The following is a 12550-nucleotide window of genomic DNA, read 5'->3' on the forward strand; positions in this document are numbered from 1 at the left end:
TTTTACAAATGTCCTGAAGCCCAGCTATGCATTCTTCTCAAATTCCTCAGTCAGATGGCTTCTTAAGTCCTTTCTAGCTCAGATCTGCTATGCTTCATTGCAGACCAGGGTACTGCTTATATCCTTAACTATATCTTATATTTTAGATATAGGAGGGTCAAAATTTTAAGCCTATTGTACAAAGAAAAGTATCTGGCATTTGTAACCCTCATGTCTCCTACTTGGGAATCTTAGCACTGGCATACCATTTGGGGTCTTTGTCATTAGTTGTACCCCTCACACACAAATGTCTGCCCTCTAAATACATTGGTTGGTGAGAAACAGTTCTCTTCTCTATCACCCCATCTCTCTTCCTTGGAGAACAGAGACTAATCCCTCACTCAAAGGACTCATACCCAAGCCTAGTAGGTCTCTTAGACCAGTGCTGCTCATATTTTAGTATATATAAATCACCTGGGGATCTTGCTAAAATGAAGATTCCAATTCTGTTGGGCTATGAGTCCAAATTTCTAACAAGTTCCAAGGGTTACCACTCCAGAATATACCAGCTCTCAACCCCCTAGCTCAGTTCCCTAAGCCCCCCTTCTCAGTCTGAGGGCAACTCATCATGGTACCTCTGTGGCATCTTCTAATGGCCTCTAAGGGGTCTTAAAGCTCTTTTAACACCTTCAAACCCACTCCCTCAGTTGCTCTAAAACTTTGAATAACACACCATTGTGTCACAATAGTGAGAAGACTTTGGATTTTAAAGTCTGACAAACCTGGGTTTGAACACCATAATCAAACAATGTGACTTGTGGCCAATTGTGGACCCAAGTCTAATTTGTAAAATGGTCTTGTCGAAAGGCTTAAAAAGAATAATTCTGGTAAAGCAACCAGGATTGCCAGTTCCAATAACAACTCTAACATTTCCTGATGGAGCCTCAAGAATGTTTGAATACAAAACCCACCAAGTCCTCCTGAGAAAGTCTAAATTTAGTTATCTTAACAGCAAGCCTCAAATTCTTTTGTGTCCCCCATATGGCTCTATGTGCATAAAAGGAAGTATCATGCTAACAGAGTGATCTGAGAAGACAAGATTTCTCCTTCACAACTCTGAAACGTCTAAGGAATAACACAGGGATCCTGAGCATCAGTTTTCTCCCGTGTAGAGTGGTGGAGGTAGAATAGAGGTCCACAGGGGCTAACAAAGCTTGCCTTCAAAAATGTGTGTGTTTCTCTAAGTCTCTAGATGCCCCTTAATCTTCCAAGGTGGATAGGCAAACAATTCTAAAAATACTCAAGGTTACATCTGATATACTTCAAGTAGTTTCATATTGTAGATGAAAAAAAAAAAAAAAAAAGGATTCTATGGAAAGTCACTTCACAGGGTAGTCTGATCATAAATTCCTAGCTGGGCAGGTCATGGTGGGAAGTCACACCCCAGGCCTATAACTTCCTTAGGAAAGGGTTTATCGCCCTTAAGTAAGCCCTGTCCATTTTTTCTATGCATCTAGGTTGATACACCTTTGAAATAAGCTGTAACCACCCTCAAAGGAGTATATTATCTTGTGAACTATCCTGTAATCCTATTCCGGCCTCACTTTCTCCCACCTCCATGTAATCTTCCTTCCGTCCCCTCCTTAATTTCAGATGCATTAAAAAAGCTGCAAAATGGTTATTCTCCAGAGAATCTGAAATCTTCTTCCCAAATATGTTGTCAGTTTGACCCAAATAAACACATAAAAATTCTCTACAGGTTTAAATGTTTCTTATATCAACAGTATTTATTTCTGTATCAATTCTTTAAATTATCCTGCTGTGAACTGTGTTGCCCTCATTATGGATTAATCAAAATAAAGCACTATTAATACATTCTTTGTTGTCTGTTGTTAAGGACCTCCCCAAAGTATTTCTGTTTACCAGCAGGAGGCCATAGATAACATTGTGAAGTCAGTTAATACTCAAAGATATACTATCTTTATATCATGTAACATATATTGGTTGTAAAGTTAAGACAAATTGCATTTTAAGGGCACTAAGAAAGAATGATATTAAAGGAACATGAAATAAATTGGACAGGAAAGAAAAAATAACTACATGAAGGTAAACATATCACTTGCCCTAATACTCCTCTGCACAAAAATCATGATTTTCACATATGACTTTTGCCCAAACTAGTGAATAATTACATACTGTATTAAATCAGTAAACCAATAACTTAATTTAGTTTACTGACCAGATCAATATTTTAGTCAATCAGCAACTTTAGTCCAGTGATTCTCATGCCTCCCACTGCATCAAAATTGCCTGAAGATAAGTATATAGAGATATATAAAGTTAGAGATAAGGAAGGAGTGAATAAATGAATTAGTGAAGAAAGCTGGGTCCCGCCCCACAGAAGTGATTTACCTGGGCTTGAGTAGAGCCCAACCATCCGTATTTTAAAGCAACCCAGCAGATTCTAATGTATAACCAGAGTAGAATCACAAGTCTTTAACTTTTAAATCATTTTTAAGAAGTGCAGACTTAAAACAAATACTGAGATAATAGATGTTTTTCCTGTTTCTTTAGTCTTTTCTGGACTCTCCAACTTTTCTAGAGTGAGGCTATACATGGTTACCATCAGACAAACTAAAATGAAAATAAATTTCTAAGAAAATCACCATCCACAAAATCCCAAGCATATGTGACTCTTCTACATTTCCTATTTCTTCTAGATTCAAATACATCATTTGTATCCATATCCTTCTCATTAGATGCCCCCTCTTCCCATACCTTCAAGAGTAAGTATAAAATGAACAATCACAGAATATAACCATTATCAACTTCATAAATTCTATAGTTCCATTGAGAGACTATGCATTTGTCACCTTAAGTCTTGGGTTTTCAACCCACTGGAACTACCAGGGGAGTTCTAAAAAATCCCCCAGACCCTGGTTACACCCCAGACCAATGACATCGGAACATCTGAGCAGCTATATATATCCCCAGTGATTCCAATATGCAGCCAACTCTGGAAACCACTGGCTTAAAGAGTTAATTAATTACAAATCTCCACATCTGGATGTAAGCTTCTGCTAGCTTAAAAGCACAATACCTTGAAATTCTAACATTAGTATAATTTCAAAGAATGGTTATTTGTAGATATGCATTGATGTTCAACTTCAAGTTGGCTAGGAGTAAAAATAAGACACAATAATAAATGTGTTGACTGTCCTTCCTTTTAATTGGGCATAGTCCTCATCTTCTACATTCAAACATGAGAAATTCGGAGAACACTACTGTATGCCGGTCACATCTTTTGACCAAAAGATGAATATGGGAAAAATAAAATTGAACAAAAAATGTCTTCACAGATTCTACGTTTATCCTATCCAGGTAGGTGTTATTTCTCAGAGTGACTCTGCTACGTAGAAGTCAGGACTGTACTTTCATATTGCTTGAGATTCTTAGATGAAAGGCCTAGATGCTGACCATTTTCCTTGTTTGTACATCTGAAATAAAAGTTCACCTTCTCAACTTTTAAAGAAGCCCTATGCTGTTTGATTATTCTCCTCATGTATTCCCAGACCTCCTTTCCTCCTCTCTTACCGAGAAAACTGGTCCTTTTGTTTTTGCAGATCTATTTTATGCTCTCTGGGGTAAAAATTAACCTGTAGACAACACCTCTGTGACTGGAGATTTTCAGATATAAGCAGCAGAGAACTTTAATAGTATGAAAAATACTTCAATTAAACAGCTTTTACTATTAGTGTTATTTTTTTTAATTAGTATTATCTTAATGAGTAGAACCTCCATTTTCAGAGTAAAATAAAATAAACACATATACAACCAACACGAAAATTCCAGAAAGTATTATTGAATGAATTTAAAACTTCTAAAAAATTCTTTTCAAGAAATAAGTTTGTCCTTTTCATTTTGAGGCATTATACATTTGTTACAATCTTTTCTAAAGCACACTAGGATTCTCAGCAGAAGTGGCCTTTTCCTTCTCAATCTCAGAAAGGAATGGTTTATGGGTATTCTTTTGTTCGAGGCAAAAGCATGAGTGAAAGAAAGAAGATGGTTTGAAGCCAGAGAAATGATGCACTCCACAGCACAAACCTAACAGTGCAAAAATAATGAAATGGTAAGTGGTTCTTCTTTCCCCTATTAAATGAGTAAATTCATTTGGCAATATTTTATCGAGCACCTATTGTATGCAATGCACTCTACTATGATAGAAGTCAGAACAGGCTCTGTCTCATGGAACTTAGAATAGAAGGGGGTAGGGAACAGATATTAAATTGGTTATCATAAAATTAAGTGCAATAATGCAATGAGACCTGACCTAGTCTGGGAAGTCAGAAAAGGTTTCTCTGCAGAAGGCACCTTTACTCAGGTCCAAAGGATGAGTTGAAAGCTGGCTAAGTGAAGAAGGGGTAAGTTTTGTGGGCAAAAAACACAAAGGTCAGAGTAGCTGGGGTGCAAAGAGGGAGGGAAAGGATGAGATAGGGCCCGTGAGGCAGCCAGGTGCAAGGGGCAAGTGGGAGTCCTGCCTGCTCCATCCAGACATGTTGAGTCCAAAGAGCTGGAAGGCATCAGTGGAGCTGCCACTAGGAGAATGGACATCAGGGCATGGAGCGCAGAGGGGTGGTCCAAGCCAGGGACAACCCGTTGAGAATTATCAGCACGTTGATGAGAGTTGAGGTTGTAGGGGTGGGTAAAACACACTCTAGGCTGTGGGCTTTAAATTAAAAATCTAAACATCCCTTTGAAACCAACAGTTTGCACTTCTAATAACCCCATACATACTTGCTTAAAGGAATGAGCCCTAAGAAAACATAAACTATCATAGGTCTATTGGGATGAATTTTCACTTACACAGTATAAAGAGACAAACTGGAATTTTTCATCTTTGTTTTGATAGATGGGAGACAGGAGGGTTTTTTTTGATAACAAATATAATCATTAGTAATTATTACTGTGGTCCAAGAAAGAAATCTGGATCTTTCGTATAACTAATTAAATAATTATGTTGCCCTGGAAGAACCCTAAATTTCGTGGAAAGACATTTTATCCTGCAATCAATCTCTCTGCATACATTAGGCACAGAGTAGGAAAAGACAATCGGGAAAATGAGAGAGCAGAGGAAAATTAATTACAATTATGGAAATGCAGCTTAAAGAACAATGGCTTAAATTTGTTACACGGGCCTAATGGGAAATAATTCTCATAAGCAACCACTTAAAAACCTAAGAAGTCTGAAAGTCTGAAGGAAAACTTGAGTGTTATTAGACGTGTTTCTTCTTTCTAATTTAGTAATTAGAAAATTGGTATTCCCAAGCATAAAGAGATAAAACCATCAAGGGCCTTTCTGCTTGTCTGGACTCCCAATTGTCACAGGTTTAAGAGAAAGAATGTGAGGGTTTAAGGCAAAGGCCAGTCAAGAATCTCCCTTAACATGATAGATTTGATTCAGACAACAACTAAAGGTACAGCTTCAAAGACTGAACATTGTTACTTCTCACCTACCTGGGCTTCCCAGGTATATAGATCTTCAATTTGCCATTTTGCTACACATCATTACAGGATGAATGACCTTGACATAGAAAGCGTGATATATTCAGCAAAATTTCCCCATAAAATAAGATTCTCGACAGGAAAAATAGGCAGAAACGTCTCAACACAGATTTTTATGAATCTGGATCATTACTTGGTTCTGACCAATTCGGTTATACAACCTTGCAAGAAGCAAGCACAATGAACAAAACCAACATCAGTACCTTTGGGGAAATGAAGTCACCCTGAACCAAAATGTTAATGAATAAGGACACCTGGTCAGGCCTTGCTAAGCCTTCACTGCCTCTGGCATATTTGTAAGATGTACTTGAACATCACAAGCCTGAAAGGACACCTGCCCTCAAAGCTTTCTGCCTGGTAGCCATCACTGGCAGGGTGGGCAGGCTTGAGGGTGGCACTAAAGAGAAATCTACTGGGCAAAGCTGCTTCCAGAAATAATTTATCAAATTTAAATGACCCTAGTACATTTTCTCTCTTAAAGCCTATCTTCTTTCTTTTAATCCTTTCTCTCAACTTCCTTTGGAATTTTTTCCATGCACTATTCCTCTCCAAGAGTTAATACTTTTTATCTTAATGATGCTCACAAAAATCTCAGCTATCTTTGCATTAATAGGATTCTATGTGCCCTGCTATTTTCTGGACCTAGAAGAAGATATTTATATAGTTATATTTATATTGGCTGAAAAAGCTAGGCTTTGCTTGGTGAAGAAGTGACATTCTAATATAAAATATAGTAATGCCCCCAAACCTGCAAAGCAGGAAGGCTGCTGAAGTCATAACTTCCTAATAGAGTGGCTTAAATTAATGAGAACCATAATTCACTTCTGTATAATTTCACTCTCCTTTCATATTTACCAGGCAGGATCTGGTATTCTTCTCTCTTTTTCCAGCGAGGGTGAAAGGGGAACTTCTCTACTTTTCGTTTTTGAATATAATGACACTTGTCCTAAAGCTTGCTTGTTATTTGGTCTCTCCAGGGTCAGAAGGGACACACACACAGAATGTAATCCTAACTAGCCAGTCTGGAATTTCCTGGTAGTCACCAATGAAGTAATCCTCCTACCAGACCCACTGTCCAAAGGTAGGTGGCCTTGCCCTGCCCCCCCAAAAAATCCATTTTTTCATTTATGAGTTCCTTGTCCCACCCCCTCTCTCTCTGCCTTTAAAAACCTTTCCCTTTCTATAGCCCTCTGAGCTCTTTTCTGCTTGCTAGATGGGATGCTGCCCAATTCATGACTTGTTCATTAAAGCCCATTAGATCTTTGAAATTTACTTGGTTGAATTTTTATTTAACACCCATAACAATATTATAGCAACAGAAATAAATTTCAATACAAGAAGTTATGATACCATAATAGCTTATAGAAAAGCAATTAATAAATTTTTCCAGCATCAAAGTTATAACTTGCAATGCATAAAAGCAAAAATTAAATCACCTGCAAGCATATTCTATTAAAAAACTCAAATGTTTGGAAGAGCTATGTGCATAAGAAATTGTACATACTAATTGAAAATACACTGACTCTTGGTTTAAGAATCTGTGTCTCATGTCAAAAAAAAAAAAAAAAAATGCTTCACTTCATTGCAACCAAGAGAAACAGCTGAGGGGATAGGTAATTTTCAAATAAGAATACTTTCATAAGTTTCATGAAAGTATAAGCCATTAAAGCAATATTCATACTACACAAATGATTCTTCACCCAAGTTTTTTCTCTATTTCAAACATATCAGGAGACTAAATAAAAGCCAAGTAGAAGAAAAACTCCAGCAATTAGCTTCTTTGATATGTATATAAACCCTTAAGATTCAATAGATCCCCTAAAAATCTGGGCAAAGGACAGGCAAGTGGAAAATATAAAAACAGCTTTTTAAACTTCCTAACTGGGTTCCCTTTCATCACTGAACATTGAATGAAGTCAACTCAACCAGCTCCTTTCTGTTGACCAATATCCACCATTTCCTAGTTTTTCCAAATATTCCATTCCTACACCAGGATTAAGAAGATGAAATAGATAAAAGACTGGACAGAAACAATTAACAGTGTTCCTTTTGGGGTTGTGGGATTGTGGGTAATTTCCTAAATGGTTTCCAATGAGAATCATACTACCTCTACACTGAGGTTATGAATATGTTTTATGAACTGTAAAATGGCATACATATGTCACATTTTTATTGTTCCTTTTAGACCATTTTAGCCTACATAGCCCTCATTTTAATGTGGTTCTTTTCTCATGGGAATTCTGCTTATATCTGTATGTAAAGAGTTTGCCTAGCACAATTTGCACATCCAAGTCTGTATATTCTACAAGTCCATTGTCTTGCACAGAAAATGGTTGTTTTCTGTTTATAATGGAAGAGGTTTTGTTTCATTTTGTTTTAATTGATTTGGTAATAAAGGGAGAGTTAGACAGGAGAAGCCAAGCTAGTATGCAAAACCCACCCTTTGTTCCAGAAGCCCCTCCAAAAATATCTGACATTTCTAACTCAACATCTCTCAAAAATGTTCTGAAATCCTCTATCTAGAGAAAATGTTCTGAAATCCTCTATCTAGAGAAAGATATTTTCTCTAGAGCTCCCTTGGTTTGAAACATACGAAGAATCCTCACAATTCTCCATTAAGTTAAGTAAGTTCCTATCTTAATGACATGTATTTTCTGCAGCGGTAAAGAGGAAGCACAGAGGCATCATTCTTTCCTGAAATACATTATCTTTAGGTGTAAACATCCAAAATTCTATTTAAACTATCAGAAGTACTTAAAGCTACTGCTTCATTATAAATGAATAGAATCATAATTCTAATGGGCTTTAATCATGTTAGTCTTAGGCAGATGTGATATTCCTACCTCCTTTCAAAAAGAGTAATTCTTGAATGGAAGTAACCAGTTCATATTTTAAGTATTCTACTGCCCTCTTGTGTATCCCGTGTTTAGTGAAAAGGTAGCTCACAAAATACAGTAATTCTCAGAGCCACTTTGATGGAATCTCAGATTATGACTAGAAAGAATCCCAAAAATCATCAAGACCAGCACACTCATTACACAGAGGAGAGAACCGAGATCCTGCAGGATTTATATAGCTTGTTCAAGATTACACACTGCTAGCTAATAGCAGAGTAATCACTGTTGAACAGAACTTAAGCCTCTCAGAGTGTTAATTTCTCTACTGAAATGGAGATGACAGCCTGGAAGATAATAGCAGGGTTTTGGAGTTCTGTCTAACACCACTTCACAACCTCCCACAAACCTGTTTCCCCATCCACAAAATGGGATGAATAAAAATGATGGCAAAGGTAGTGAAAGGATTCAATAGGGCAATTACCATCGAGCCCTCAGGAGAAGTATCTACAATATAGTAAGTAATAAGCTAAGTGATAATACAACTATAAAAATACATAGGAATGGTTTTTAAATTGCTACAGCCTTTGAGATCTCTGGACGAAGGCATTCTAAAATAATCTATGGTGGCATTTAAATTTAAACTTAAAAACTGGCACAAAATGAAACCTGAAAATATAAAGCTAGTTTTACTAATGCCTGTGTTTCTTCAATTACCGTATTTATCATCTTTAATACAAATAAAATTCTAACAGAAAATACCACACAGTAAACACTGTATGTGAGAGATGAAGCAATGAGCAAGGCCCTTAGATGAGATGAGGTTCAGAGACATACAAAGTAGAACTCGGTGCCATAGTGCTGTCATAATTCCCACATATCCTTTGCTAAGGGCACTTCACCCCTGCAATGCCACGAGAGCCAGCCTGGAAAGGTGGAGGCAAGAATTTCAGTTCTGACCTTGCTAATAATTAGCTATGTCAACTCGGGCTGGTAATTTCATCTCTGCTTCCCTTTCTTGACCTATAAAATAAAGTCATTCTCTACCTAGGAAAGTTCTAGAGTGAGGAGAAATAATGAATGTGAAAAAACATTGTAAACTCTAAAATGCTTTAGTTGAGGTTAAGTTTGTTATCTTAACCTTAATTTAAAGCAATAAAAACATCGGCCCATCACCAAACTGGGGAAGAAACACCAAATTTAGAAAGTCGAAAGCAGCTTAGATTATGGGATTCGGTCAAACAGCGCTCCGCTCCCTGTGAAATCTCTCTCTTCCTGCTGTAATTCCACCAGCTTTTGATGGCGATTACTCCAGAAATTCTGGCAACACATATATCTTTGACTCTTAAATAAATCTCACTCAAGGGTACCCTGATAGCAGGATTGACAGAGCTTATCCCTGATTGTGTAACACAAAATAAACACACCAGCAGGGTAAAGGCAATTAGTCTTGGTGTGCCATGAAAATGACTAATACTGACTACCCTCTGACTGACTTACTGACTTATGGCTGCAGTAATCCGCCTTGATAGTGATGGTGAAGTGCTGTGAACTGCTCTGTTCTGTTTTTACATGTGGCCTCACAGAAGGCACACACCATGCCGGTAGTAAGTGCTCACTGATGATCCACAAATATTAACTGAACACTTACTATAGGTCTAGCTCCCCCAAATTCCAAACATCAGGAAGGGGTATTACTGGAGTTGACAATCTAGAAGAAAAAAGGCACTGACATAAACTAACTTGTAAGGTGGAAAGTGGGAATTTCGTTACGGTTGTTGAGGCGGGGCAGTTGGCACAGGAGCCCGATGGGGCTTCTAGGTACTAATCCATAAACGAGTTAGCTCAAGCTCTTGTTTGAACCCAGCAATTATATTATATTTGTATCCAGAATGCTAGAATAAAAGTGCTGTCAGAAACAAATAAAAGATTCAGGTACATAAATACAGAAGGCGGCTTACCGTGAAATGCACCGTTGTCCACCAGAAAATGCCTGCAGTACCGCACAACGTTTCTTTTCCCCGAGTCCCAGTAACTCATTGTCAGAAAATTTCTGTCACAGCATCAAAACCAGATTGCCCCCTGTCAAGGGAAAGAGAAGACAAAAATGAAGAAAATGGCAGCCACACGCACACACCGGTAGCATAATGCCATTAGTTACCTGGCATTACGGGGCAGCACATCCAGCCTACGACTGCTCTGGGCATGGAGCTGGAATCCCCCTAAGAAATGTCCCATAAGTCCTCCCAGGGGTAGAATGTCACTTAACATACTAAAGTAGTATCTTTTTCAAATACCACCTGCTATTTCTAACAAATAGTTACTGCTGTCTGCAGGGAAAATAAGTCGAACAGGCAGCAAGCTTCAAGACAGGTTTAAGTGCTCCAGGCCTCAGCCATGGTCAGCCAGGACCCACACCAGTACATACTGGTCACTCTTCAGGACATTTCAGTAACAGGAGGGAAGGTGACTAACAGAACAGTGACTATCACTCCCAGCTCCTGACTTGTGTCTGTACCCCTCTGATGGACTACGCAATCCATGAAAATCTTAGAAATTATAACAGCCTCTGGGTAAGCCCTGGAGAAACCAAACACAGTAACAAAGCTTGCCTCTCTCTTGTGGAGTCTTTACAGTGTCCATTTGGGACCACTGGGGCCTGGATTTGCCCACGTGGAACTTACTGGTGTGACTAGAGTCAGGCCTGGGCCTCAAGCATGGTGAACAAGAAGCACAGCCTGCTCTTCCACAGGTCTTGTGCCTCCACAGAAAAACAGAATGTTAACTGGAGCAAGGACTCGAAAAGCAGAGATCCAAGCTGATGCCTTCCACTCCTCCAAAAGCTGATGCGCATCACCCTGAACAAGGCCCCCTTTGTTCACAGGATTTGGCTAAAGCAACTTTTCAGAATTCCAACTTATTTCCTGGTCACAGAATAAAGCCAGGAAAAATCAAGCAAGGCTGGCATGACAGAAAACCCACAGGTGGGAAACGATTTGTCATCTGTCCCATTAAAGCAACCTAGAGTTTTGTAAAGGTACTCCAGGATGAAGTCAGCCACCTGGTAAAAATTGTGGGAGCTTTGTCTGCGCCATCACGGAACAAATGGTGAAGGCTCCAGGCTCTGAAAGCTTTTGCCAGAGCTTCTCCCTGGCTCCCTAAGGCTCATTCTTAACCCTCCCGACAGTGATCTAATCTAACTAACTCCAACCTAATCTAACCCTTCCTCTGGCTCCAGGCCTGAGTCCCAGTTCTTCCAGCCTAATCTCCTCTAGGCTAAGTCTGGCTGCTTCTCCTACACCCGCAGGCTGAAGATGAGTCCTATCACTAAAGAAAGTCACCTATGGACTCAATTGTAAAATATAGCAGAAAATGGCTTATTATGGAGACAACCTACCCCATCTGCCCTCTCTCCACCCAACACTGCATATAACAAAGGTCTCTTCTTTTAAAACGCATTTTTAGTTATATAAATAATGCAGTTATATATGCTCTTTAATGTAAAAAAAAAAAAAAAAAAAAAGCTCAAACTAGTGAAATTCAACTTTTTTCTAAATTAGAAGTCCCCTCTTCTCTTACTTCATGCCCCCTTTCCTGGAATGACCACTTTTGTTTGGTGTGTATCATTCCAGTTATTTTCTATGCATTTACATATATAAATGTACTATATGTATATATACACGCATACACATACATGTACGCAATTGTTAAAACATCTATATTTTAATAACTTTTTTCCAAGAATTGGAAATAATTTTCAATAATAGCAATAACTGTTTCCTATAAAATGTGTAGCTGTGATTTATATTAGAAGTATTTTAAGTAACATGGAATTTTTTTTAAAAAGTCCTTCTGTATTCATGACCATTTTTTCTTACTAACTTGATCTAATTGTTTCACGTATCATTCTTTATTTTGCACTCGGTTCATTCTCAGTCCAAAAAAGAAGGTTAGTGGAATCAGAAGAAGAAGAAAGAATAATGTGCATTTGTACATAGTAAAACACATACACATACCTGACTCTCATTTGGTTTCCTTTTAACTGATGAAAAAGAAGAGGACATGTTAGAGTCAGTGAGTCACCCATAATGCTAGAAAAAATGTAGCGATGGAACTTGAAATCTTCAGATTCCAGACCCAAGGTTCTAGCCACAACAGGCTGCAAGGAATTA

At 38.2% G+C, this 12550-nt stretch overlaps 1 protein-coding gene across 5 annotated transcripts in view; it reads right to left on the reverse strand.

Annotated features, from left to right (window-relative positions):
• Positions 1-12550, reverse strand: part of PLCH1 (phospholipase C eta 1) — a 200289-nt gene that overhangs the window by 143578 nt on the left and 44161 nt on the right. For all 5 annotated transcript variants that reach the window (XM_036218660.1, XM_036218659.1, XM_036218658.1 and 2 more), the window contains one exon: positions 10340-10460. In XM_036218660.1, the coding sequence (XP_036074553.1) occupies positions 10340-10418 (79 nt within the window). In that variant the 5' untranslated portion in view covers positions 10419-10460. The remainder of the gene's footprint in view (positions 1-10339; positions 10461-12550) is intronic.

Source organism: Rousettus aegyptiacus, unplaced genomic scaffold (assembly GCF_014176215.1).
Source record: "Rousettus aegyptiacus isolate mRouAeg1 unplaced genomic scaffold, mRouAeg1.p scaffold_m13_p_4, whole genome shotgun sequence".
Lineage (NCBI taxonomy): Eukaryota > Metazoa > Chordata > Mammalia > Chiroptera > Pteropodidae > Rousettus > Rousettus aegyptiacus.